This window comes from Phoca vitulina, unplaced genomic scaffold (assembly GCF_004348235.1).
Source record: "Phoca vitulina isolate PV1807 unplaced genomic scaffold, GSC_HSeal_1.0 scaffold37, whole genome shotgun sequence".
NCBI lineage: Eukaryota > Metazoa > Chordata > Mammalia > Carnivora > Phocidae > Phoca > Phoca vitulina.
Window position 1 is genome coordinate 9,439,737 of NW_022589740.1, and position 27,561 is coordinate 9,467,297.

General features: G+C 43.0%; 1 protein-coding gene across 7 annotated transcripts in view; it reads left to right on the forward strand.

Moving 5' to 3' along the window:
- PIP5K1B (phosphatidylinositol-4-phosphate 5-kinase type 1 beta) overlaps positions 1-27,561 on the forward strand; it is a 297,690-nt gene that overhangs the window by 150,392 nt on the left and 119,737 nt on the right. For all 7 annotated transcript variants that reach the window (XM_032427595.1, XM_032427597.1, XM_032427594.1 and 4 more), the window contains 2 exons: positions 12,295-12,425; positions 26,125-26,242. In XM_032427595.1, coding sequence (XP_032283486.1) covers positions 12,295-12,425; positions 26,125-26,242 — 249 coding nt within the window. The remainder of the gene's footprint in view (positions 1-12,294; positions 12,426-26,124; positions 26,243-27,561) is intronic.

Consider the following 27,561-nt stretch of genomic DNA (forward strand, 5'->3'; position numbering starts at 1 on the left):
GGGGGGGGTGGGAGGGATGGGGTGACTGGGTGATGGACACTGGGGAGGGTATGTGCTCTGGTAAGCGCTGTGAATTGTGCAAGACTGTTGAATCTCAGATCTGTACCTCTGAAACAAATAATGCAATATATGTTAAGAAAGAAAAAAAGAAGAAGAAGAATGTAGCAGGAGGGGAAGAATGAAGGGGGGGAAATCGGAGGGGGAGAAGAACCATGAGAGACGATGGACTCTGAAAAACAAACTGAGGGTTCTAGAGGGGAGGGGGGTGGGAGGATGGGTTAGCCTGGTGATGGGTATTGAGGAGGGCACGTTCTGCATGGAGCACTGGGTGTTATGCACAAACAATGAATCATGGAACACTATATCTAAAACTAATGATGTAATGTATGGGGATTAACATAACAATAAAAAAAAAAGAATAGCTACCGTTTCTGCACTGTGAAAGCTTACAATTTAAAAAAAAAAAAAAAAAACAACTTCTGAGAGCCGGCATAGAATTTTACTGCTTCAGAGTTTCCAAGGGCATTACTTTGAAATGCAGTTGAGCTTTAATTGATATAAAGTAATTGAGCATGGTTATTAGTATGTAACCATAAAGAAATGGAAATTATTAATTTAAAGGCAAATAATATAGCAAATACACAAAGGGGGAGTTCTCCCTTGTAGGTGATCAGGAAAATGGGAACCAAACCAGCAAGATGAGCACACATTAACAGTATTAATTGTAGCCGTGTTAGTGAGGGTTTGATGACGAGCATATTCTTCTACTCTGTTGGTGACAATATTGATGAAATCTCTTGTAGAATGCATTTCGGCAGTACCTTCCAAAAGTATAAATGTACGTTATCTTTTTCCCCAGCGTTCTAACAATCTATGCTGCAGAAGTACACAAGAAAGAAATGGGCAGGAATATACAAGCAAGGGTATTCATTGCAGCATTATTTGCTATTAAAAAGAGAGAACATGGGACGCCTGGGTGGCTCAGTCGGTTAAGCAGCTGCCTTCGGCTCAGGTCATGATCACAGGGTCCTGGGATCGAGCCCCGCATCGGGCTCCTTGCTCCACGGGAGGCCTGCTTCTCCCTCTCCCCCTCCCCCTGCTTGTGTTCCTCTCTCACTGTCTCTCTCTCTGTCAAATAAATAAAATCTTTAAAAAAAGGAGAGAGAGGGGCGCCTGGGTGGCTCAGTCATTAAGCGTCTGCCTTCGGCTCAGGTCATGATCCCAGGGTCCTGGGATCGAGCCCCGCATCGGGCTCCCTGCTCGGCGGGAGGCCTGCTTCTCCCTCTTCCACTCCCCCTGCTTGTATTCCCTCTCTCGCTGTGTCTCTCTCTGTCAAATAAATAAATAAAATCTTTAAAAAAAATAAAATAAAATAAAATAAATAAAAAATAAAAAAAGGAGAGAGAACAGGAACCCTAATGGCTATCAATAGGAGAATAGATAAAACAGTTGTGTTACATACAAACCACAAAACTCTATGTAACCACCAAAAACAATGAGAATTTGTATAGACAGACGTGGAAGGATATTGTGTGAAAAAAACAAACTGCCAGTAGAGCATGAATAGTAAGATCCATTTTTATTCTTTAATGGATATATATATACATACACATATATATAGGTATATATATGGATATGTATTTTTGATGGGTAGAGAAAAAATTCTAGAAGGACACATACCAAAAAAAAAATGAAAATAGTTAACCCTGAAGAAGACTGAGATGTTCATGTTTTACTGCCCCCTTTTTTTTTTTTTTTTAAGAGAAATGCAGAAGAGAGATTTATTACCAAGCTATACATTAGAGGTGGTGGGCAGGGTGTGGTGGGAGGAGCTGAGCGGTCACGTTTTGGGGCGTCTGCTGTCCTCTCTCTGCTCCCTCTCTCTCTCTGTCTTCCTGGGCCTGGATTCGGAGCTCCTCCTGCAGGCGATCCCTGGCGTGGACCACCTTTGACCACAGGTAGAAGGAGCCACCTACGGAGTTACCATTCACCTTATAGTTCTGTAATCTCCTGCCGCAGGAGATTTATGAACTATTTTGCTGTCGTCCTCAAAGTGCAGCTTCTAGATAGGGTCCAGGAGGGCTCCTTCATGTCCAGCACCGCCCACCACTTGCACACCCACATCCCGATGATCTGGGCGAGGTTTCTGGCCACAGGCACTTGGAACACAGGTTCAATGATGTATAAAAGCAAGAACTACAATGACTGTAGCTTCCACTGAGTTGAAGTTTGGTTCTCGCACACGTAACAGTACAGAGGTGATTTACTTGCTCTGCGAAATCATCAGGGGTCCAGGTTTCTGTCTTGTTTTGCTGTCGTCCTCAAAGTGCAGCTTCTAGATAGGGTCCAGGAGGGCTCCTTCATGTCCAGCATCCCCAGAGGTCACTCTCCTTCCTGTTAACAGTGTGACCTGGGAGCTGGACCCATCATTTCCTCGCACAGCACATGGGCCTGAAATTAGTCCCATGACTACACTTAGCTGCAAGAGAAGCAGGTGAAATACCCAGTTAAAATTTCTGGTACTGTATAATAGGGTTTCTTAACATTGGGCACTATTGATGTTTGGGGCTGGATAATTCTTTGTCGAGGGGGCTTTGCTGCTCATTGTAGGATGTCAGCAGCATCCCTGGCCTCTGTCCAAAAGGTGTCAGTGGCACTCCTCAATTATGACAGCCAAAATTGTCTCCAGACACTGGCAGATGTCCCATGCGGGACAAAATCAACCCTCGTTGAGAACAACTGCTCTGTTAGAAGGGCAGATAGGTGCTGCGGACAATTAGCGTCATCAGCCATTAGCACTGTGATGTTCCCACCAAAGCAGTGCTAGGCACCGATGTAGTATTTTTACCTTTAAAATCAACAGCTCCCTCGCGGGAAACATAATACTCTAAGACTAGGTGAAACTTGGTTTTTGTTGATTCTAGGCAGTGAAAAATGAACCCCTTTTTATTTTTGTCTTTTGAATCTAAACTTGTATTTGTATCAAATAAATAGTATTCTTTAATTCATTTATTTATTTTAGAGAGAGCACAAAAGCAGGGGGAGGGGAAAGAAAAAGAGAATCTCAAGCAATCTCCCCGCTGAGCACGGAGCCTGACACGGGGCTCGATCTCACAACCCTGAGATCATGATCTGAGCTGAAATCAAGAGTTGGCTGCTTAACCGACTGAGCCACCCAGGCGCCCCAATAATGTTTTTATTTGACTATACAAACAAATGAAACTTTCTCCCCTAGTGTGTATATATGTGTTAAGGATATTCTACTGTGCCACATTGATGATGAATATCTCAGAGTACACTGTAATATTTTGAAGGGATTAATATGGCAGCATTCATGATGCTGTTTTATCCTAAATCAAAAATTTCATCTGCAGTTGGTGGCATATCTCCTTTAAGGGCAATTAAGTGTGTATAATTTACCACTGCTGAACACCTTAAGAGTACAGTATTTTTCTGTTAATGAGAAGTATTTGCTTAATATGCTTTTCCATTCCAATGAGAGAATGCTTCACTGCCAACCATATAAATAAGGTTAGAGATCATTTAAAAGAAACCATGACACATGAAACACCTTATTTTTGCTCTGCCTTTTCCATCACATTTAGAGAATCAAACCTTCCTTCCGACACATGGATACACAGGGATTCTGTTAAAAGGCTGCTTAGTAATAAGAGAAAATCAAATATAAAGCGAATCTGTCTTGGGCATCTGACAAGGTTGTTTAGTGCCCAGTATGTCAAAATGACCTTGTTATGAGGCAGCTTCACCACCTGGAAGGTCTTTGTAGGCACAGGGAAGGACGTCGTTATCTCCAGCGTTCTTATTTTCCAAAATGTAGAAGGCTGTAGAAATTATATCAGAAAAGTAGTTTCCAACCAGGAAAGGAACAGAATACTGCAAAAGTCATTTATGAAACCACATCTACTGGGGGGGGGGGGTCATTGAGTCTCGCTGCTGTACGAACAGAGACTGCATGGAGAGACTAGTGGTAGAAGGGGGACCGGGGAGCAGAGGACGTTTGATTCTGGGAGTCACCGGAAGGGTCATAGACCTGCCCTAAATTTCATCCTAGGGCAGGGGAAGATCTAACCCCAGAATAAGTTTAGAGAGGCAATGGGAGACAAAAATAAAGTTGATTATGATGATGTTTCATGAGGGTGTAGCAGTTACATGGGTTTCTAGCACTGAGACCTCGACCTGAAAGAAAATGAAATTTAAAGAATGAGCAAATCGCAAACATCTATGTATTTGTGTGTATATATACATATATATATTTAAATTCATCCCTTAAAATGTATTTATAAACATAGTAACAGTACCTTGATTGAAGGACATTTCTTTTCCTACACATAACAGAAAACTTAGAAAATTCAAGAATTGTAAGGCTTGAAAGTACAAAGCACCTACTATTCTAGCACCCAGAAATAATCATACAGTTTGATATATTTCCTTCCTGTCCTGTTTTGCTCTGCATATAAATACAGTTGTGAAGTTTTCATTGTCAAATTTCATTCTGTGTATTTTGCATCCTGCCTTTTTAAACTAACATTTTATTTTTCGAAGTTAAAGGCACATTTTAAAAATATGGTTTAAATGATGACATAATTTGACTGGAGTTTATCGATTAATTTTGTCAAGCATTCAAGATCCAGATTTGGACTTACTTATGAATCAATGATATGAGAGAGAAAAGAACAGAAAATTTAACCCGGGGGCGCCTGGGTGGCTCAGCTGTTAAGTGTCTGCCTTCGGCTCAGGTCATGATCCCGGGGTCCTGGGATCGAATCCTGCATTGGGCTCCCTGCTCAGCCGGGGAACCTGCTTCTCCCTCTCCTTCTGCCTCTCCCCCTGCTTGTGAACTCTCTCTCTCTCTTTCTCTGTCAAATAAATAAGTAAAATCTTTAAAAAAAAAAAAAAAAAGAATTTAACCCACAGCTTTTGATGTCCCAGCAAGTTGTAACATTCCTATTACCAAATGAAAGAGCCACTTGGTTGAGATTTTTGTCACTCCTTTCTTCAAATTCTCTTTTCTCGGTTTCTCTAAAGCCATATTTTCCTGATTTTCTTCCCACTTCTGTTGTCAGTCCTACATCACTACCAAAGGTTCTCCTTCCTGTCTAGTCCCTAAATGTTTCACCAGGCTCAGGGCCCTTCTAGAACACTCCCCTGTCTCCCTGCATTACTCATCTGGCTCCTTGGTTTTCCATACCTTTTATATGCCAAAAACACTCAGATTCAAACTTTCAGCCCAAACCTCTGTTATAAGCTCCAGACTTGTATCTTAACATCTCTGACTGGAGTCTTATTGGCATCTCAAACAGGACCCTTGAGCTTCCCCCAGAAATATGTTCCTCCTCAGTCTCCTCACCTCAGCCGAGCACCCTCTGTCCTCTCAGCTCATCCAGAGCAACGCCGGGACTTTTGGGTACTTTGCTTGCCCTCATTTCTAGCTCACAGCAAGTCCTAGCTCCTTCCAAAATATCTCTCACACTCATCTCCTCTGTCCCTCTCCTCATCTCTGTGAACCACGGTAACAGTCCCCTAACTTCTTTCCCTCCACTGGGCAGCCAGAATGATCCTTTTCAAATTAGGATGCTGGTTCCTTATCAGAACAGAGAAACCCTTAGCATGGCCTGGAGGGCCCAGATCTGGAGCCACTCTGTCTTTCCAGCCTCTAGTTCTGGCACCTTCCCTGCGGGCCACTGCAGTTTACGCCGATGGTCTGCTTTCGAGTCCCTGAACCGCTGCTTGTCTCCGCCTGGAAATCCATGCCCCTGACCTCCTCGTGGGATTCTCAGTCCCTTGAGGGCCAGGACTCTGGCCAGGCCACTTGTGTATTGAAGGAGGGCGCCTGCTGACTGGTCTTTCTCACCTTTCGGGTCTCTGCCCATGTACTATTGCTCAGGGACAGAAAGTTCTCAGGTCTTTGTTAAATGAATGAACAGCATCTGACTGAATGGAGTTCTGAGGAGAGCTCTTCTCTTTGCCTGAGGCAACCCCAGAGAAAGTGCTAGAATCAGTCCTGAAGTAAAAGAGAATGATCTGCGGAATAATGGGGCCCTCTCAGTTGGCTTCGCCCCAATCCCTAGACGTTGTATGCAGGTTACTTACATGGAAAAAGGGCTTTGCAGATGTGATCCAGTTACCCATCTTTGGCTGGGGAGATTCTCCTGGATTCTATTTGGTACTGCAGCAACAGGAAACTGACATAAAGAGGGACTGGACAAATGGTTTGAATAATCTGAAGGTGAGAGGTAGCCCCAATCCCTCTCAGAAGGCTTTAGGTTGCCCACCCACAGAGTTTCCCATTTCTATAGTTCCAGGACCCATTTCATGCATTCTGTCCCTCTTTCTTTTCCTGTAATTCTATCAGAAGAAGCCTATGCCTCCGTTGTTGAGTATAGGTTCAGAGACTGGGCCAGGCGAAGGGTACCCAGGACTTAAGTTGGGGGTTCTCCCTGTTGGATGAGAATTGCCTTCTCTCACTATGAAGAGGTGTTACTGAGCTAGGTGTTTATGGCCCAGTCTAAGGCACCTTGGCAGTGAACATCTCTAATTTAGAATTAGACTCTCTAGATCTGCGTGTGGGTTTTCGAAAAACAGACCGTCTGAAAAAAGAGAGCACGTTGGACCCCCTCCTTGGGAAAAAGGCTCACAAACAGAAAATGTCATATGTGGTTGTTAGGGGTTCATGGACCTGTAAGGTGAGGTTGCTCAAAGGATAGAGTGTGGATGTGTGTGTGTTTTTGTGTGTGTGAGTGTGTGTGTGTGTGTCTGTGTGTGTCTTTGTGTTGGGGGTGGGGATCTCTTTTTATATCAGGAATAATGCCGTCAGACGGGCTTCCGGGTCAAGCTAAAGGGTTTGGGCTTCATCCTGCAGTGAGGACACCATGAACCCATTAGAGGGTTTCAAGCAAGATGGTGACACGATGAGATCTGTACTTCCGATAAAAATCACTGTGGCATCATCTGTGTTGGCTGTAATCCCATAATTAGTTCATCGGAACACCTTGGAAGGGAAAATGCTGTGGACAAGAAATGTTTTCATACTTCCTTTTCAAGCCAGTGATATCAGATGGCCTATTAAGTGATCTGGTTTCATAGACAATGTACTGAAGAAAGCCGTTTCCTGTAACCAATGTCACCTCATTTAAATCTTACTGTTGTCAGGATCACTACTCCCCTGATGGTAGGTTCCATAGATGTTTAGTTGTATCGTTACTGTCAGGATGAGTAGCTCGTGGTGTCAGTACTTTCAGCTGTGGTCAGATCCGTCTCCAGCAGAATTCAGGCACACACAGCTGTGTATGATGGAGCACTGAACCAGCGGCCTTGGAGACCACAGTATCATTCCTGGCTCCACCATGTACCAGCCAAGAGGTTTAGAACCAGTTATTCTCCCAGAACCACAGTTTCTTTATCTATAAAATTAGCTTTATTTTTTTAACGATTTTATTTATTTATTCAAGAGAGCAAGTGTGGGGGGAAGGAGCAGAGGGAGAGGGACAAGCAGATTCCCTCCCTAGTGCGGAGCCCAACACGGGACTCGATCTCAGGACCCTGAGACCATGAAATGGGACGAAACCAAGAGTCGGATGCTTAACCGACTGAGCCGCCAAATGCCCCTATATAAAATGGGCTTTATAAACCCTCCTTACATAACAATTGGGAGGATCAAATACAATCATTAAAAGATAGTGCTTTGAAAAATAGAACCTGGGGTGCCTGGGTGGCTCAGTCGGTTAAGTGGCTGCCTTCGGCTCAGGTCATGGTCCCAGGGTCCTGGGATCGAGCCCCACATCGGGCTCCCTGCTCAGCGGGGAGCCTGCTTCTCCCTCTCCCTCTGCCTGCCTCCCTGCCTACTTGTTCTCTCTATCTCTCTGTCAAATAAATAAACAAAATCTTAAAAAAAAAAAAAGAAAAATAGAACCTATGGCACAAACGCAAGCTGACCTTCATTTTTCCTTTTAGTATTACCCTCATCCCTGCACAAGTTTGCGTTAGGAAAGAAGAGCTATGAGACTAAGTGTCGGTGGTTTGCTTTTGTGATGTTCTCTGGTTCTTTGAGTATGAAATGCTTGAGAGGTTTTTCTAGTATCCAGGCAACATGCTGCTGCCACTTAGGCCGTGCAAAGTCCTGAATTAAAAATAGCCTGTTTCGCTGTGTTCTGAAATCTAGAACTATATGTTTGGAAGGAGTCCGAGGTCCCTGTTGGAGTTGGAAGGGAAAAATGGTCATGTCCCAGCACTGTTAGAAGCTATGCGAAGTCTTGCTGGGAAACCTGGAGAGGCTGGGTGTGTACGAAGCCATCCACCTGTTACTGGCTCCCTGGTCTGTTGGTGGGTATCCTCAAGGAAGGAAGAAGGGCTTGTGGCTCACATTTGGCAGGGAAAGAACTCTTCTAGAAGAGCAACCACCAGCACTACACACAGAAGGTTCTTCCTCAGCATCATGGTTTACTCATCAGCTAAGCAGAGACACTCCGAGTAACATTTCAGTTTTAGAGTTTTAAAACACATCTTGCTCAGGAGTGGCTGTGTTAGAAAATACGCCAACACCGCCCATCACCGTGCCTCACGTCCCCTGGGAGGACTTCTGGGGATGGAACCTTTACTGCTGGTGACTCAAGAAACCACATGCTTGAATATGATCAGAATATGATCAGACATTTCCACGAAGTAGGCAAGATGCTTTTTAATTCTACGCAAATGCATCAGTGCTACAGCCTTTAATTTGACATGGAGATGGGGAGGAGGAGACCTCAAGGTGTGGTCCCTCCTTCAACAGCAAAATACCTCCTGATGTTTGTACCGTCCCACATTACTAGTAGTGACCTTAACAAGTGACATTAACCAGTCTTTATACTGCTTTTCCAAGTGGTTTACAGCTTTTCCTAGGCTTACTCATGGCTGGGTCGGACTAGAAGCAAATAAAACATTTTATCCCTATTTTATCAAAAGGAATGGCTCCCACGGAGCTACTTCCTTTGCTGAGATCAAACAGCTAGACTTTAAAGGGACCTTCTGACTTGGATTCTAGGCTCGTTTTAGAAAAAAACAGATGTGCAAACAGGGTGGGCTTTGCAGCAAGAATCTACCACACGCTAGCAACGTGACTGGGGCGAGTCACTTAACCTTGTTGTGCTTTAAATCCCCACCTGGAAATGTGATTGTTGCTTGAAAGGGTCCTTGAAAGGATTATATGAGTTGAGACATTTTGAGGTTAGAGGCCATGGTGTAGTTGCTTATAACTTGGAATCTGGAGCCAGACTCCCCAGGTATGAGTCCCCAATCCCAGGTCTTCCCTAGCTGTGTGACCCCGTGTAAGTCACCAAACCTTCCTGAGTCAGTAAAATGGAGGTAGCAATTGTACCCACTTTATAGGGTCCTTGTGAAGATAACAGAGTTCGAATAACCAAAAGCACTTACAACAGTGCCTGCCATTCAGTGAATGTTCTATAAGTACGTGCTATGATTACTCTACTTTGTGATTGTGATGGTTGTATATCAAGTGTCTGGCACAAAGAGTTGATCCAAAAAATATTAACTTGTATTACACTTTCCACAGTTTCTCCCATCAGAGCTCTTGAATTTTAAGGAGCCTGAAAGGAAGGTAGTAGGATCACAAGTCTGTTTGGGGGTTTAACATATACAGATGTCAACGGGGCCCTTTCCAAAATCTTACTCCTTTGGGAACTCAAAATTTAATCTTATGCCATGGGAGGAAGATTTTTATGGTGCTCCTTAGAACAAGAGCAAATTCTTGAGCCTCACCCCAGACTCCCAGAATCAGAAAGCCTGGAAATGTAACCCATCCATCTGTTCTTGGTTTTGGTTTTGGTTTGCAATGCCCATTTACTTTTTTTTTAAGACCATTGTTTTAGAGTAGTTGTAGGTTAACAGAAACGTTGAGAAGGTATAGAGGTTTTCCATGTGCTCCCTGCCCCCCACACATGCATGGCGTCCCCATTGTCACCATCCCCCACCAGAGTGGTGCATTTGCTACAGTTGATGAACTTGCATTGACACATCATAGTCCCCCAAAGTCCATGGTTTCCAATATGTTTCACTCTTTTTTTTTTTTTTTTAAGATTTTTATTTATTTGACAGAGAGAAAGACAGCCAGAGAGGGAACACAAGCAGGGGGAGTGGGCAGAGGGAGAAGCAAGCTTCCCGCCGAGCAGGGAGCCTGATGCAGGGCTCGATCCCAGGACCCTGGGATCATGACCTGAGCTGAAGGCAGACGCTTAACGACTGAGCCACCCAGGTGCCCCCCATTATGGTTTACTCTTGATTTTGGGTGTTCTGTGGGTTTAGACAAATGTATAATGACATGTATCCGTCATTACAGTGTCATACAGAGTATTTTCCCTGCCTGAAAACCCTCTGTGCACCCCCTTTCTTCCCCCAGCCCCTGGCAGCCAGGGCTTTTTTTACTGTCTCCGTGGTTTTGCCTTCAGTCTGTTTTAACAAGTATCCCAGAGATTCTCATGCTTTCTCAAGTTTGAAAATACCAGATATAGACTCCTACTACTTTGACCACCTTCTGTTGCCTGGGGTCGGGGAGGAGGGTAGTCAACAGAAAATTGGGTACTCCATCTGTAGGAGAGGTGTTCCAGCCCAAGGAGTAATAGATGACTGAATTAAGTAGAAATACAGGTAGTTCCAGAAAGCAGTCAGGTGTGCGGATGGGGAGGGACAAGCACTTTGAGAGCACATGACTCTGTTGATAGGTCTAGAACAGAATGCTTCGGGGTGTTGGGTCCTCTGGAAAGTGCTGATGTCATATCTTCTGCCATACTGCTCTGAGTGATGGATAGGAGAAGGAATGCCTTTGGAATTTTTATGCGAGGTTAAAATGAACAAAATCCATTTCAGCCTTCAGAAGTCAGAGCTCTTGGTACAAAAGGTCACTAATGCCAACTGGTAGCATTGCAGTTTAAAATAGCAAACTTTTTGTTTTTGAAGCACTAGTTGCACTGGGGGCTTGAGTGCTAAGTCTTTTGCCATCCTGCTGCCCTGGGATCTTAAGTAAAGAGCGTGGGGATAAAGAAAAACAAGCCATTTTTCTGCCTCCTGGAGGGAGGAGGGTGGGGAGTTGTCCTCAGATGAGGGGTGATATAATATTTGCAGTGGGGTGAGCAAGCCACCAAATGATGACTCCGTAGGGAGAGGGGTTGTTTCCATTTGTGTAGTGGAAGTGGCTGGTCAGTACTGATTGATCATGACCTCAGGTTTGATCCTTGATCCTCAGATTTCCTTAAATATGGAGAGAATCCATTCTAAAGGCTTCAAAACTGTCTCTATGCGTAAGACTCAGACCTTTTAAACCTGTTTGGATGCTGTTCCATGATCACAAACAAAGGACATGCAGAACCAAGCTAATGTTGTACAACCTTTCCACCCCACCCCCAAGACCAGGGACCTCTCCCACAGTGCGGTCATCCTCGCTCACCCAAGATTGAACCCCAAACAAACCACCTCTAGCACGGGGCTAGGTCCCCAATAATCATTTGTCGACTTTGCCTGAAATGACCACACTTTCAAAACCATTATGAAGAATGCCTTCTAATTTTCCTAAATGGAGTTTTTCTGCTATTCCTCCTATTATGTTGGTTAAAACTATGCACACACACACACTACACACATGTATGTATATGTATGTATACACATGTATGTATACACATTATTCCCTAATTTAATATTATGTGAATTTAATTATGGAATGATACTGGGAAAGTGGTAAATTGGAAATATTGGTATGCTGGTGCTATGTGCTACACAGATCAGTGCAGGCAATTTTGCTGATGGATCCATGGCAACACCAGTAAGCCATTCCCAAATTAAATTTTATTCACAGACTCAGATTACTTTTTGCTCTCATTTCTTACGAAGATACCCTACTCTTCGTGACCCATAGGTGTGTTCTAGAGCTTCAGATTTTTAAAAAATGTGACTCTGGCATTTCTTTTGGTAGAAATTAAAATGTTATGTATTGAAAGTGTCCTACCAAATTTCTAAGTTCTTACTAAAAGGAAGGTGGAGATTTGGGGATGTAATTTGACCTTAGAAATATTTGTAGGAAACATTACCATAAAAATAATTTCATATCAAGAAGGGTCCTTAATATTCGGAATTAGACTCACCATCGAAAGGAGCATCCCGTCGTCTTTCCAAACCCAGCTTCACGTTGCTTAGGGACAAGAAAGAACATTTGACCTCAGTCTCCTATTTTTGCTGCTTGAACGAGACCTTGACCATGGAGGTTAACCCTGACCCTTGTTTTCTTTGCAGACTGCATCATCTGCTATCAAAGGTGCTATTCAACTGGGAATAGGATACACAGTGGGGAATCTCACTTCCAAGCCAGATAGAGATGTCCTCATGCAAGACTTTTATGTAGTGGAAAGCGTGTTCCTGCCGAGGTAAGAACATTTCCGTTTGTGAGGATGTCCGTGCTAAAGAACCTGCCTGGTGGCATCTTCACGTTGAAGACTTGCCTGGCAGCGCACGCTTACGTGTCCATGCTGGGCCTTTAGCCGGCCCAGAAGCAGTGCCGATGATGGTTACTTTCTGCTGCCTCAAGTGGCTTGCGTTTTTCTATATGGAGATGGGAAGTAGGTTCTGTCCTGTGGGCTACTTGTAATTAGTTACGATAATGCCTGGAAGATCGCGTGAAGACAGACTCTGAGATTCAGCAGGGAAGAGTGCAGTAGTCATGGAGTAATGTCTGCATGGGTTCAGACAAAGAGGGCATTTTGGAAGCAGCAGCTGGTGCCAGGTCATTGCCTCTTCCCCAATTTCAAAGACGGGTTGGGGGCCCACAGTTGAGCCTCCTATCTGAGCTCAGTCATGTAGCTAGCTCTTCCTTTGTGATGACTTTGACTTAGCTTTCCTCCAGAGAACTTAGGAGAATCCTGCTATTTTGACACCATATTTGCAAAAACAGCCCAGTTAACCATACATGTTACCTCCAGCTTTATTGTATTTGGGGGGAAGATCAATTCAATAAATAAATCTGAGGCACATGGTGGTGGTGGTTGAGCAACAGGCTGAATGCCTTCAATCCCACAGAACCGTATACTTACACACGGCTTAAATGGTAGCCCTACATTACGTATTCTTTACCAAAATAAATAAATTAAAAATTTTAAAGCCTAGCGCTAACTTAATATAGGAAGACACGTAATCATGATTAAATTGGAAATGTCACTGCTGCTGACAGGATTTTTCAAAGAAAATTGGTCTAGCAAATGTAAATATAGATACTTGATTTGGGGGCTTAGGGCAATTATTTTGTCTTTGGGGCAATGAGGACTGACTTGTAAGGCACGTTGCTATTCTAAAACAAGTGTTTCTCTCCCAAATAAGCCCCTTTTGTTATCAGTTATTACTGGGCTTGGGTGAAAATGGCTGGGGTGAGCCTTGGACCCTCGGGATCTGCATTGCATTTTTTTTTTAAAGTCTTCAGGGAAATGATACTTGCGTATATCTCCATGTCCAGGTGTCAACTGTCTGGAAATCAAACCGGTAGGTGATGAACCCAGACAGCCTAGTTTTGGTTTAAATGCTCTTTGTTGAAGAACATAGAACTATCAGAACTTTTGAAGTTTGCTTCCCTAGGGTCCTTAGCAGCCCCCAGAACTAGTTTCCAGACAGAAGATGGACAACCCAAGGCCTAAGATGTAATCCTGTTTACTCATGACACTGTTCATCTTTCTATAGCTGGAGATTGTCCTGTGTGGTTTTATTCTTTTTAAGATTTTATTTATTTATTTGAGCGAGAGAGTGAGAGAGAGAGCATGAACAGAGGGAGGAGCAGAGGAAGAGGGAGAAGCAGGCTCCCCACTGAACAGGGAGCCCGACACGGGACTCGATCCCAGGACCCCGGGATCATGACCTGAGCCAAAGTCAGGTGCTTCACTGACTGAGCCACCCAAGTGCCCCGTGTGTTTGTTTTTAACACTCTGTTTATCATTCCCAGAAAGTATGTATTAACTACATTTTTTCTCTAGAAAGTCAGGATGTCATGAGTTTATCTGAATCTTTTGGAATGATCTGTTTGGTTCATAATTGCTGTAAACGTGCTTGTGAGACGTTCTGGCTCTCATGGTCTTCTAGAACCTCTACCCACACATTTCAACCAGATTTTTTTTTAATTTGGCTACAAAGAACAAGAGTAATGAAGGTCTTTTGTGGGAGGAGAGCTGGCGGTGAGTTCAGGGAGCTGAGAGCAGTTACAGCTGCAGATGGGTGGATAAAGAAGAGCAAGGTGCTCCATCCCCACTGGTCTCTTCTACCCAGAGTGTCTGATCAACAGAGCCAACTCTGGATGGGCCCCAGGGAAATCATGGCCCAAACGCGTAGTCCACAGACCTGCAGCATCAGCATCACCTGGAACTTGTTAAAAATGTATATTTTTGGGCTCCACCCCAGATCAACTGAATCGGGAACTTTGGGGGTGAGACTGAAAAATCTGTTGAACAATTCCTCCGGGTGATTCTAAGCACATAATTGAGAACCACTGAGCTAGCACATTACTTCCCATGTTACAGAGATAATCTTTCTAGTAGATACCAAATTTTGTTCTTGAAGTTATTACATGATTTTTGCAACTAATAAGACTCCAAATGATTTTTAAATTAATACCTAACATTTCAAAATTATATCCATTTGGCAACTAAGTTAAACACGACACTATGAGATACCTTACAACAAGGAGCATGTAAGTAGGTCTTCGTAGGCACATAGGCACTTTCTCGGTGCCATGAAGCCTTTTGTTCAGGGATGATTTATTAAAAGTATACTGCATCTTTCTGATTAAGCCAACATGAGGTCTTTTTTTCACCTTTTTCTTCAGGAGTAGGAAAGCCAACATTGTCCATGCCTAGAATTTGTGTCTTTTTTTTTTTTAAGATTTTATTTATTTATTTGAGAGAGAGCACAAGTGGGGGTGGGGCGGGGGTAGGGGTAGAGGGAGAAGGAGAAGCAGAGTCCCCGCTGAGCAGGGAGCCCGACATGGGGCTCGATCCCAGGACCCCGAGATCATGACCCGAGCTGAAGGCAGACGCTTAACTGAGCCAGCCAGGCACCCCTAGAATTTGTGTCTTTGACCTTCACTCTCTATGCCAGGATAGCAGCACCAGCCCCTGCCTGGCAGATAAGTCACTGGGGGGAGGAAGACCTAGCTAGCTGACCCTCTTTAGAAGAACCCACTGTCACATTTTAAATATATCATTTTTTATATCTTATTTAAATTCAATTAATTAACATGTAGTGTATTAGTAGTTTCAGAGGTAGAGGTCAGTGATTCATCAGTTGCATATAAGACCAGTGCTCATTCCATCACATGCCCTCCTTAATGCCCATCACCCAGTTACCCCAGCCCCACACCCACCTCCCCTCCAGCAACCCTCAGTTTGTTCCCTAGAGTTAAGAGTCTCTTGGGGTTTGTCTCCCTCTCTGATTAAAATATATCATTTTAAAGTATGTATCGCTTTTCAATGTCAATATGACATGAAGCATTTGATTCAGTCAGGAATTTCTTCTAGCAAATACTATATTGTTTGTTTAACATATGTACTCTGGATGTATTTACATGAGCACAGAAGACACTGTCTTGAGTCTTGCCTCAGTTTCCTTATCTGGACTGTTTCTTCATTAGTTTAGCAAAGGGATTGGGCCAGCATTTCTCAGTGGAGCTGCTACTGGCTATTATGGATAAGACCGTTCTTTGTGCAAGACTGCACATTTCAGGATATTTGTCACCCCCAGGCCATGCCGGTAATAACTCCTTGTTACTCTCGCAATCAGAATGCTCCCACAAAGTGATGAGCAAATTCAATATCTTTCCATGGCGACGGTTTTATGGATATAGACACGTGTGAAAATTAACAGACTGTACTTTTATCGTATGTCCATGACACCTCAATAAAGCTGCCAGAAAAAGTTCCCGCCCTACCCACCCATACTTCTCCACCTGCCTGGAGACAGGAGTAGGGGGGAGGTGGGCAGGACTGTCCCCGGTTGTGAGCAGCTGAGCGGTCTGAAAGGTCTAATGATTCTAAAATGCGAAGAATCTATCTGGGTCATAGAGAAAACTAATTGCTTAGGGCTCCTTGACATGTTCTAATTCACTACCATTGTGAAGCTGCAGGATCTGTTTCCCTTAGCAACGAAATGCATTGTTATTTATTTATTTAAAAGTGGCTCGGCGTCATTTTTAGATATTATGTATTTATTCTCCAGATGATTTCATTTTGGAGGTGGAAAAGCCTCTGGACTTGAGATTTGAAGGATGGTATAAAATCCCTTTCAACAATCTGATTCTTCCAAATTCCAAAGATTTGGAATCTTTGGAATCCAAAGATTCTTCCAATCTTCCAAAATCAAAGTAGATGAGTAAGAGGACGGTGACCGTATCTTCATCTTTTGACCCCAGATTCCCTGCTGCACTCAGAAACTCAAAGTTGTCGATACATTTTCATGTGTAAATGAGATGAGGAAAAAGAGGATGTTTTATGTTTTGCCTTGTAAACACGAACCTGAGGTGGCAAAAGGAGGAAAATTTATAAGTACCAACTACAAACCACCGATAGTTTTGATAGAATATTTATGTAACAAAAAAAAAAAAAAAAAAAAGAATATTTATGTAACATATAGTATTAAATTATTGTTTTTACCTTTCACCTTTCCTGAAAAAATCCATTTTGCCTAGAAGTAGCTAAGGCCCTGAGGCAGTAAGTGGCTTGACCCAAAGCTATACAACCAGTAAATGGTCGAGGCAGGATTTGAATTCAGGGACGGCTTGCTCCAGAGTTTTGGTTTTTCCTTACACTGTGGTAGTAAAGCACAGTAACAGGATTTCTGCTTTTTTGAATCAGAAAAGGACCCAGCTTTTACCTCAGAATTATCAACCTAAAGCTGTCTCTCCAGCCCCTTGACAAGCAGCGTTAATATTTTCCTCTGCTCCCCTTCAGAAGACACCATCACTGCCTTCCCTGCAGGGGAAAATATGGCTTGAAAGCTGGCAGTAAAAATTTATATATCTTTCCACATTCAAGAATAATCATCTACCTAAAGAATTTATAAAAGTCTTCTGCATCTTAATCTCTTCACATACAAAATAGAGTTCAGTTGGCTGTAAGAATCATCACAGAACACAGATTGTCCGCAGGTTTGATGTCTGCACTTTTGGGGATTTATATGAGTGGCCAAAGGATACCCTCATTGGGCAGAGAATTACACAGAACTACCGTAAGGGTGAGACAGTTTTCTAAATGGCAAGCAAACATATTGGTCAGCGGTTCATATGAGCGTTGCCAGATTTCCGTGCTGAATGTTATTTATGGGTTTTTTTTTGTTTTTTTTTTTAAAGATTTTATTTATTTGACAGAGAGAGACACAGCGAGAGAGGGAACACAAGCAGGGGGAGTGGGAGAGGGAGAAGCAGGCTTCCTGCTGAGCAGGGAGCCCGATGCGGGGCTCGATCCCAGGACCCTGGGATCATGACCCGAGCTGAAGGCAGACGCTTAACGACTGAGCCACCCAGGCACCCCTGTTATTTATGGTTTTGATAGAGTAGCTACATATAGCTGCATTTCAAGTACTGCTGACATAAACTCGTCCAAAACCTATCTATATACACCATGGGTCAGTGTACTATAGCCCACAGGACCAATCTGCCTCCCTGCCCCTTTTTGTTAATAAAGTTTTATTGGAACACAGCCATATCCACTCATTTACATACCGTCTGTGGCTGCTTTCTCACCACAACAGTAGAACTCTGAGTAGTTGCAGCAGAGACTGAAAGGATTGCCAACCCCGGTCAGTACAGGCATTCTGTACCACGTCTTACGGAGATGTGGACAACACACGAAGCTGCCAGAAAAGTCCTCCCTGCTCTGGGCGCCTGGGTGGCTCAGTCATTGGGCGTCTGCCTTCAGCTCAGGTCATTATCCCAGGGTCCCGGGATCGAGTTCCGCGTCGGGCTCCCTGCTCGGCGGGAGGCCTGCTTCTCCCTCTTCCACTCCCCCTGCTTGTGTTCCTGCTCTCACTATCTCTCTCTGTCAAATAAATAAAATCTTTAAAAAAAAAAAAAAAGTCCTCCCTGCTCTAAAGAGGAGATGTAGCCTTTGCCGGACAAGCCAAATAGTGTGATGTCCCTTCAAGTCAAAACTCTTTAAATATTTGTTTAACATTTATGTAGTGGGGATGGGGAGAAACTGATTTCCTCTTAATAAAAGGTACATACCTCTTCCTTTAGTTCAAAATAAGAGGTTTCTTGCACGTACTGAGTATTACATAACATTTTAACTTATTTGAAATCGCCTTCCAAACACAATTTCCCTCGATGGGGCCCACTGCTTGGGAGGTTTAGCATTTAAATAGCCAGTGATACCACGTGTTTCTGGTGACAGCCCACAGTGCATTATTTGGCTTTGAACTTTAAGCTGCTTTCAGCTACTGATTTTTTTTAATTTAATTTAATTTTATTATGTTATGTTAGTCACCATACATTCCATCATTAGTTTTTGATGTAGTGTTCCATGATTCATTGTTTGCGTATAACACCCAGTGCTCCATGCAATACGTGCCCTCTTTAATACCCATCACCAGGCTAACCCATCCCCCCACCCGCCTCCCCTCTAGAACCCTCAGTTTGTTTCTCAGAGTCCATAGTCTCTCATGGTTCCTCTCTCCCTCCGATTTCCCCCCCTTCATTTTTCCCTTCCTTCTAATGTCCTCCATGCTATTCTTATGTTCCACAAATAAGTGAAACCATATGATAATTGACTTTCTCTGCTTGACTTACTGCACTCAGCTACTGATTTTTAAGGACTGGGCTGTCGGCTGGCTGGCCTCAAAAGATAGTGTGGTCTTGCATTGCACAAGGCAGCACACGGGTCTCTCTGCCGGAAGTGCTCGGCAGGAGGGTGAGGCCAGCAGGGACTGTCTTTGGCTTTGCTTTCCTTTGTTCTCCCATTGGAAAGCACTATCTAATTTGGCAAGAGAGCGGACCGATTGCGATTTCACTGGTTAAATCCAGAGTCATAAGGGACTCCACTTGCCTGAACTGGCAGAGGAAATGAGTAACACCGAAGTCTGCTTCTGCAGACCCTGACTTACAAAGGTCCAGTTTGAAGAGTAGTTGCCACCATTTTTTTGTTACTGGACTCTGGAGTCCCTTGTCCAACCATATTGCTGCTCAAATCCTGCTTGTCTCTCTAGCACCATCTGCACATGAAGACAGAGCACCCGTTACTTAGCCTGCTGTTTGTGGTCATGCAGAGATGATGAATTTCATGTTTCAGCTTGGCTGGGCTAAGGGATGCCTCATGGCTGATAAAACAGTATTTTTGAGGGTGTCTGTGCTGATTTCTCCAAAGGAAGTTTGCATTTGAATTAAGACCTGGACCCAAGATCACCTCACCAATTTGTTGGAGGCATCATCCCATCTGTTGAGGGCCTGTGTGGAACCCAAAGGTAGAGGGAGGGCAAATTGGCTCCCAGCTTGAACTGGACAGGGATCTACTCCTGCCCTCAGACATTAGCACTCCTAGCCTCTGGGCCTGCCAGCTCAGACCGGGACTTACACCATTGACTGCCCTGGTTCTCAGACCTTTAAGCGTGAGCTGGAACTAACTGCAAGCTTTCCTGGGTCTCCAGCTTACAGAGGGCAGATTGTGGGACTTCTCACCCTCAATAATCACGTGACTGTGTCTGTCACCCAGGAGTTGCTGACTCGGTCCTTTTGCCAACAGACCCCAAACCCATTACTGACAGTTCCAGTTTGCCATCAGTGAATTCACCAAATACAAAATGCTGCCTTGAAAACATCAAAGCTCTGGTTCTTAGCTTCAAAACTGGACCCCTTATGTGCCTTGGAGATGTTAAAATAGTCTCACCTTCCTACTTAGCACCAAATCTCTCCTCCCAGTGCCACCAAAAATAGCACTGGGTTATCAGGCTGTGAAACCACAAAGCTAAGGTGTTCACGGTACACACAAATGAGAATGTTCCTGTGGGTAATCAAGCTTTTCTAAGTAGAATTCTGCCCACCTGACCTTGCAGGGGGAGGTCCTGCTGGACAAGAGCTGGTGTATGTGGGCAGGGGGTACCCCGAAGCCTATGGCTGAATCCTGAAAAGGAAGACTGGCCTAGGAACGTCAAGTTTAAGTTAAGGCATACCTGTCCGCTTAGGACTTTTCCACTGGTCTGGGGTGAATCTAATCTGATCTTGTTGGTTCCTGACCAGCTTTGGCCATTACCTTCTCCCTGGACTTTGATTTTTTATCTGCTAAAGGGCAAATGCCGGGTGGTGGCTAAATGCTTCCTGCAAGCTTCAATGGTATGTAATTTTAAACATCCATTGTCATTAAGAAACACACAGTTTTAAATTAAAGGGGCGCCTGGTGGCTCAGTCAGTTAAGCGTCTGCCTTCGGCTCGGGTCATGATCCTGGGGTCCTGGGATCAAGCCCCACATCGGGCTCCCTGCTCCAAGGGAAGCCTGTTCTCCCTCTCCCTCTGCCTGCCGCTCTCCCTGCTTGTGCTCTCTCTCTCTCTATCTCTCTGTCAAATAAATAAATAAATAAAATCTTGAAAAAAAAATTTAAATTTAAGATGAGCAGTGGCTTTGGCTTTAACAGTGGAACTCTCCTCAGAAGAGGAGAATATCAGAAGGTTAGAGACTGGTCCGTGATCAAACTGCTTTTTGGTGGAACAAGGGAAAAAAGAACAAGATAAAGTACTGTTGTTTATTCAGAGTTTTTCCTGCCTTTTATGGAGTTAACATACCCTTTCTTTTTATAATTTGGTAAGTACAGTACTTTGATTTTGCGTAATTGTTTAGGTTCTTACTTAACGAAATTAAGGTTGAAAATCCCACATTGACCTCCAAATTTTTATTATTGAAATTTGACTAGCTTCTGGGATCCGAACATCTAGAACCATGGCTCAAAACCTCACAGCTGGAATTTCCAAGACCTCGATTTTATGCCAAGACAGGAAAACTTTCTTTCCCCCCCCCACCCCACAAACACTACCTAAATGCACTGAAGGAGCATAATATAAATCTTACATTGTAAAGAGGTCATTTTTGCTGAGTAAGTGTAGGTGCTGGGCACAGTCTCCAGATGGATACCACCCAGGCGCAGGCGAGGACAGCCTGCAGGAGGCTCTGCTGGGACTCTTCACTGACCAGTGGACCCCTGTTCACTGCACCCGTGTTTAACCACATTAGCTAAGCATTTCGTGCATGCGCCGAAGGGTCTCTGTGCTGGATGTCTGTAGGCCAGCACCCATACCCACACCCAACAGGTCTGCCAGAGCATGACCTCTGAAAACCGGGGTTGGTGTCTCCTGGCTGAGCTGCCCTGTAACTATGGACAAACTCCGGTACCCATTGATCCACATTTCCTTTAGTAGAACTTCATTCATGTCCAGCTCGCATTTGCTATTCACTAGAGCACCTTAACACACAGAAGCAAACCTTTCTGCCAGGAAACTGAGCTTGCAGAGCTCTGTGAGGGGGTATATGTGTGGGAGGTTATAGCTTTTAACCCTAAACCTTTCAAAAATATGTTGTGAATGGTAATACATAGAAGGGTTTATCATCACACTGCTTTTCAAAGGAACACTGAGAACAGTCCTTTTCATCCTTGTGCCTTTTTACCCGGTGTCCAGCTCCAGTGATCACTGTTGCTAGTGGTCTGTTAAACTTTTAAGGATTTTTTAGTTAAATACGCACCGCCAAATTTTTTTTCCTTTTTGTATATAAATGGTGGATACCACACACAGTATTCGGCCTCTTGATTCTTTACTGTAATTTATCCTAGAGATCTTCCATGTCACTGTGTAATAAATCTCCTCATTTTTTAATAGCTGCATAGTATTCCAGTGTGTGGCTGAACCATAATTAATCCGACCTACCTCTTCAGAAACAGATGAAGCTAGTTTGCTTCCAACCCTCTGTCCTTACAAACCGTGCTAGAATGTATAGCCATGTACACATATGTTGTTTTATACATACGCTAGTTTGTGTGTGGGATAAATTACAGGCATGCATTTGCTGGGTCATAGAGTTCTATACATTTGTAATTTTGAAAGAGGTTGTGAAAATGTCCTCCATAAAAAAATAGCAACTTACTTTCCACTAATAATGTTTCAGGGTGCCAATTTCCCTTGAGCTTTATCAAAATTTTGGATTTTTGCCTATCTCCTCGGTAGTATAGTCTCGATGACACTTAATTTGCATTTGTTATATTATAAATGAGCTTGAACATCTTTTCATACATTTCACTTATTTATACCTCCATTTCTGTGAAGTGCCTGATCATATCTTTGGCTTTTTTTTTTTTTTCCTAATTAACTTTTTGGTCTTTGACTTTGCTGTTTATGGGAGCTCTTTATATTGGGAGATCAGCCCTTTGTGATACGAGTTGCACATATTTCCCATTTTGTCATTTCTTTGATTTTTTTTTTTTTTTAACTACCTGGTCGACTCATTCTTCATTCACGTCTGGGTTGTTTGCCGTCATCATACAGCCTCGATCATCCAAACGTATTCAGGGCTCCCCAAATGCTAAGCGCACGGCCACTCACATTTCTGTTCACTGTGATGTTACCTTTCTAGAGGCTCTGTACCAGGGCTCAGGAAAGACAGCTTGTAAACGGCAGAGACAGGACTTGGACCCAGGCCTCCCTGGATCATAGCATCACCACCACCACCCTGGCTATTCAGTATAATTTAAGAGAATGCAAACTGGTCTTCTGTTAATCAAAGGAAAGTAAAACTCATAAGATAAAATCTACTAGGAGAGAAACAAACGAAGAGTGGTGATATATTATGACCCACTACTTGGGAATGTTCCCCTCCATCCATGCAAATAAAGAGGTTCAAGATGGTGTAATGTCAGCAAATAATTATTAGTTAATATATGTTAATTATGCCATGAAGAAGTTTTTACTCTGTGTGATGCCCGTGTTGAGTATAAAAGGTTCACCCACTTTCCATGTTCTCCGTGTATGCAAATATAAGTTATTAACTGTCCCCCATGAGTAAGCCTGCCTCACAGTTGACCCTCACCGTTGACCCACTCTCTGTATCTCATGGTGGCCCAAAACTAGCTAGATTTTTTTTTTTTTTCGTTTTTAGTGATTTGGCAGATTTTTCCACCAGCTGTCAGGGTGGATACCTACAGAAGTAAATGTTCCCTTTCTCATCCCAGAGATGTTCTGTGTGTATGTGTGTGTGGGCACGTGTCTGTCTGCTCTCCAGGGAAACCTCACACTGTCCTTTTTACACCATGACTGAATGAACCACAGGGAGATGCGAATCCAAGGGAAGCTTGTAATTGATGGTGGTTTTAGGGCAAGGTGAGCAGCCCATGAAGCTCAGAGTAACCACAAGTAAAAATAATAATAAATACTCTATCCTCAGTGATAGAGTCTTGGGCCCCCAACTACATAAGAATAAGCCATTTAAAGAAAAACTCCAGGGTCACCTGGGTGGCTCAGTCAGTTAAACATCTGACTCTTGGTTTTGGCTCAGGTCATGATCTCAGGGTCATGAGATCGAGCCCAGTGTTGGGCTCCATGCTTAGCGAGGGGTCTGCTTGAGACTCTCTCCCTCTGCCTCCCCTCCCAACCCCCACGCATGCTCACACTCTCTCCCTCAAATAAATAAATAAATCTTTAAAAAATTTTTTTTCCTTTCTAAAAAAGAAGAAAAAGAAAAATTCCAAGGAAGTAATGAATGCTGAACATTGAAGGTAATGTAATGAGCTCTAGTGGAATTAGTTACTTTGATTGCATGAGCTACAAAGGGGAGAAGAGAATGGAAGAAATAAGAAGTCGGCAACACTCTTAGCCCACTGAAAGCAGTCCGCTTCAGAACCCAAGGCATCATGCTTACTTGGACTTGCTTGCAAGGGTGAGGAAGGATGTTGGAGGCCACTTTGAGCCTTTGTGATTTTACTCCTTATTTCTGCATAGCCCACATTTTCAAGTGACTTGATGGCATATGAGTTCCAGAATTAATCCTCTTGACAATCCCGGAGGACCTGTACCTGAGTATGTGTCCCCTTATAAATCTCAGAGAAGGAAGAAATGTTCAGATGTAACGCCTGGGCAGCACATATGTATTATGAATATTCAACCCTACCGGCTTTGGGAAATGGGAACTATGCAAATGAGCAGGTGATTTGGAACCATTCCACACACTGAGCTGACACAGAGGTGACTGCTCCTGTCCTGGGAAGTCCTGGTTCCTGCGCCACTCCCCTAAAGGGCAAGCCTCACCTCTAAAGATAAGATGCATTATCTGCAGTTGGTCCCTCACAGCACAAGCCAACTTCTCGCGCTGGGAGTCCCCAGAAGCAGCCGTCACCTGTGACCCAGCAGGAGGAAGATCTGGCTGCAGTGGATATATTGAACAGATAATCTCCTAAATAGTCCTCAAGGGTGATTTTTTTTTATTATGGTGATTTTTAAAATAATTTTTAAATTCCAGTGTAATTAACATACAGTGTTATGTTGATTTCAAGTGTACGATATAGCGATTCAGTAATTCTATACATAACTCACTGCTCGTCATGCTAAGTGTACCCTTCATCCCCATCACCTGTTTTCCCCATGCCCCCCACCCACCTCCCCGCCTGGTAACCATCTGTTTGTTCTCTATAGTAAAGAGTCTGTTTCTTGGTTTGTCTTTTTTCTTTGTTTTGTTTCTTAAATTCCACATGTAATACATCATATGGTATTTGTCTTTCTCTGACTTACATCACTTAGCATTATACTCTCTAGGTCTATTCATGTTGTTGCAAATGGCAGATTTCATTCTTTTTACGGCTGAGTAATATTCCACTGTATATATAGAGAAACTAGTGATTTTTTTACCTTACCTCTTGACTTTTGAAACTAAGCTTCATGTAAGAGTCAAGTTTAGTGTTTTAGCATTATCTTGAAAACTCGTCCTTTCTCTCAAAAAATACTTATTATCAATGATGTTACTGATACAAAAATTTGAGTGCCCTGAACAAACTTCAGTTGTAGTAGATTCCAAGTGTTTGTTGCATGCTGAAAGCCTTTTCATTTACACAGTGTTATTTGTATCCACAAAAATCAGACCCAGACAAAGTTGCATAGAGCCTTGATGTCCACTTAGAATGTGGCGAAAAGAGACCTTGAACCTCTCTATAAAATTGTATTCATCTATTGCATTGTTTTTACTTTTCACAGTGAAAACTTTTAGTACAGGTAGATTAGGTGGCTTGTCAGATGTCCCGTGAAATGTATTATAGTTGTAGTCAAAGAATAAAATGAATAATAAACATCAAAATTCAGGCTAGTGGATGCCTCTAAGGAAGAAGAGGATTTTATGATCAACAAAAAGTACAGAAGGCAATTCAGCTATATAGATAATATTTTATTTCTTAAGCAGCATTTTCGCTTCATGAGTATTTGCTGGTTTATTTCTTCATGCCTTTTATGTATCATAAATATTGCACAAAAATTTTCAGAGATGAACTCAGAAGAAGGAAAAAAATAATGATGTATCTGGGAATGGAAATATGGTTTTAAAATCCCTAAAATATTTAAGGTCTCTTTTTCTATAAATATGGATGTAAGAAAGAGTTTGGATTCAGGACTCATCTCTTTCCAGTGTGATGATTTTGTTAGTAACATATTTTTAAAAGTATTTCACTTACTCCTTGTTTAAAATGTGTATCCAATATTCGTGGCCAAACAAAAAAAAAATGCATTTTTCAAATTGTTCCATGTACTAAGGCCTGGATCTTATACCTAAAGCAATTCGATTGTGGTTTCACTGGGGAAGATGGAAAAATCACAGGCACAGGGGGATGATGAAGAGTTTTCACGCTAAAGACACACTGTGATTGGTAGGGAACGGCTGCTTGGCGTGGCCCCCACTGACTTAGCATCTGGTTTTACCTGATGGCCATTGCCTTTGTGACATGAGTTTAGAGGGACCCACAATCGGGGTATGTTTTTCTAGCAGGGAAACTGGCCCAGGACCAGTAGAGCTAGTATTTGAAGTCAAAATTGTCTTTGCTAATGCTCTTTCTCTCTCTCGCCCACTTTTTTTTTTTTTTTAACTGCAGCGAAGGGAGCAATCTGACCCCAGCACATCATTACCCAGACTTCAGATTTAAGACCTATGCTCCACTAGCATTCCGATATTTCAGAGAACTTTTTGGTATCAAGCCTGATGATTACTTGGTAAGAACCTGTAATTTTCCTTCCTTCTCCAGAAACGTGTGATATAAACATTTGTCTCATAGCAACAGTGACAAGTGGCTTGTGTCTCTTGTTTTATAAAGCTCTGGAGCGTAGTCAAAGGTCCAAGTTTCATAATGATGATAAATTTAGCTTCAGGAAATGTGATTTGACTCTGCCGCATTTACTAATAGCTACAAAATCTGCTGTGGTAATTGATATTTAAATAATTGTAGGATTGGTTGCTACTTCAGATCAGTATTCTAACAGATATATTATAATTAGTTCTAAATACTCCTGTGAATTTTGCTGATTGGATTCTCTTTGAAAGCCTTCTTATTTTATTTGCCTGATTTATACCATTCGTCTCAAACCTGCCTTGGCCCGAAACCATTTTCACCTTGACCTACAACTTGAATACCATTTCTTTTGGCACTCAGCAGGTATGAACACAACGGCCTTTTTGTGAGGTAGTCTGATGTGACCTCAGATGGTTACCTTATTCCTGTTCAAGGAGCCAGGAACTTCCTTTTTGTTTCAAGAGGAAAATGGTTTATTTCATAATTTGATCACTGTTAACACCCTGGGGCTCTTCAAAATTGGTTTTCAAGAAGCTGTAGGAAGGATGCCATCAAATATTTATTGTTCACCCCATTCTGAATGATCTTAATAAGACTTGAGCCAGATCCTGGAATAAAGCTTTGCAGAGGAAGTATAGCAACATTTATCCCTTGGAACAAAGAGTATTTAAACTGCATTTTAGAATTCGGGTAAGATGTACTTGATAAAATTCAAAGCTGATTCTATTCTGCACATGCACGACCCTCTTTTTTTTTTTAAGTTTTTTTAAACTCCAGTTAACATACAGTGTTATATGAATTTCAGATGTACAATATAGTGAATCAGTTTCAGACATTACCCGGTGCTCATCACAACAGGTGCACTCCTTAATCCCCATCACCTATTTCTCCAGTCCCCCCACGCCCTGCCCTCTGGTACAACCCTCTTCTTTAGTTGGACCCTGAGAAAATCCTATGACTTCTGCCCAATGAGATGATACCGGCTCCTCAAGGCACATTAACAAGTCTTCACAGCAGTACCAACTGAGTGGAAAGTCCCTGGGCGTCCTGCTGTCCTTAAATGTGTTCCTCCAAGTAGCTGTCTGCCTTATCACTCCCCTCTCACTGAGATGTCAGGAGTCTCTACCCAGCACTACCAACCTGCCCTCACCAGCTATGCCAGGGCACAAAGCCACACATCCGGGGGAGTGGACGTGGGTGGGTGTGGATATGTACTAGAGAAGATTCTTTGGTTTCTGACCA